General features: G+C 54.3%; 1 protein-coding gene across 1 annotated transcript; it reads left to right on the forward strand.

Moving 5' to 3' along the window:
• Positions 1-334: 334 nt before the first annotated feature.
• LOC125944587 (uncharacterized) lies at positions 335-1,124 on the forward strand. The gene is made up of 2 exons (XM_049665086.1): positions 335-471; positions 784-1,124. Exons 1-2 carry the CDS (start codon positions 437-439, stop codon positions 1,106-1,108), a joined length of 360 nt encoding a protein of 119 aa, XP_049521043.1. The 5' UTR covers positions 335-436; the 3' UTR covers positions 1,109-1,124.
• The last annotated feature ends 319 nt before the right edge of the window (positions 1,125-1,443 follow it).

A 1,443-nucleotide genomic window follows, 5' to 3' on the forward strand; every position in this document is an offset into this window, starting at 1 on the left:
GTCGGGACCCAACTTAACTGCAAGCGGTGATTCGCAGTATTGTTCTTTTGCCGGGTTTCAGGCAGTTATGCAGTTTCCGTTTGTGGGGATGCATGACCTTGGCCGGTATTTTGTAGCGATGCCTTATGACTTATTCTATACTAGTCTTATCATACACCGCTCACGGCCGGCTGATCCCGTTGATAAAGCGAGCGGACCGTCGCTCTGACCACTGACAAAGCCCGATAAGCGCGAAAAGGCATTAGCACCGGAAAGGCATCGCTACAAAATACCGGCCGTTGTCTGGTTCTGGTCATTCCCACATGACAGTCGGACATGGTTGGTCACAGTGGCTTCAACTATAGAGAGTAAATGGGACTGGGGCCCCTATAACGCTCTGCCGCTTCACGGCGAGGGTGAAATGGGCAAGTGAGGAACTGTGCCCTTTTGTTTCGGAATGCCAACGCGCGCGGTCTTACCCGCTGCTCTTTGGTAAGCTTTTTAGGACCATTGCGCTAAAGATTTCCGGTTAGGCCTCAAAGCACGGTACTGGCTTTCGCGATAAGCTTTCTTGGTGCTGAGACAAGTTACTTGAATTTCTCGGCGTAATGTCTGTGAGTAAGCATTTCCTGCGGCTTCTTCCAACCCAGCATTTTGTTTGCAGCAGTGATAAGTAAATGCTTTTCGGTGTGTCGTCACTGTCGTCTTTGGCTTCCGCGAGTGCATCACCAGGCATGGTCGGCTATGGGGCGACAGGTGCGGTTTGCCACTTCGGTCCACATCCCATCAGTGTGCGGGGCGCAGGTCCTTGCTGGATCGGGGCGGCTTCACGTGGCCTTACCGGGGCGACGTGGCTGACGCCGGCGCCCTGTTCGCGCAACTGCTGGCTGCCTCCAACCGTGTGGGCCTCCCCGCGCTCGTCAGCGTCGAGACTTCGCCGCTTCGCCTGGCCCCTTCCACGCTACTCGGGGAGCACAGACTTCGGCTCAAGTTCATGGGACGGTGGCGCTTCCGCGACTACTACCGCCTGCTCGCCAGCATGCTGGCCCGCCCCTCGGTGCGTCTCTGGTCCGACCGCAGAACTGGAGTCCCTCTACGTCTGAGATTACGGTGCTTTCAGCACGAATAGCAACATAAAATTTGCTCACGTGCAGTAGTTATAGCGTTATTTCTCCGCAGAGTGGCTTCTCAAACTGCCTGACCTTATACGTCACCTCTACACCCCAAATAAGACCGCAAGTGTTCTAATGGACACGCAATAACGCGCTGATGCGGACAGTATACACGAAGTCCCGACCGAACAAAGGAAGCAGCTGACTTGCGAAGGGGAGCAGCATGATGTCATGCTGCCTCCTATAGATCCTAGTTATTTTTTGTCCCCGGCATAGAGAAGTGAGGAGTCCGTCTTTCTTGAGACCACATGTATATAGCGCCAGATCGTTCGCCATTACTGCTCAATTTCTG

Source organism: Dermacentor silvarum, chromosome 3, assembly GCF_013339745.2.
Source record: "Dermacentor silvarum isolate Dsil-2018 chromosome 3, BIME_Dsil_1.4, whole genome shotgun sequence".
Taxonomy (NCBI): Eukaryota; Metazoa; Arthropoda; class Arachnida; order Ixodida; family Ixodidae; genus Dermacentor; species Dermacentor silvarum.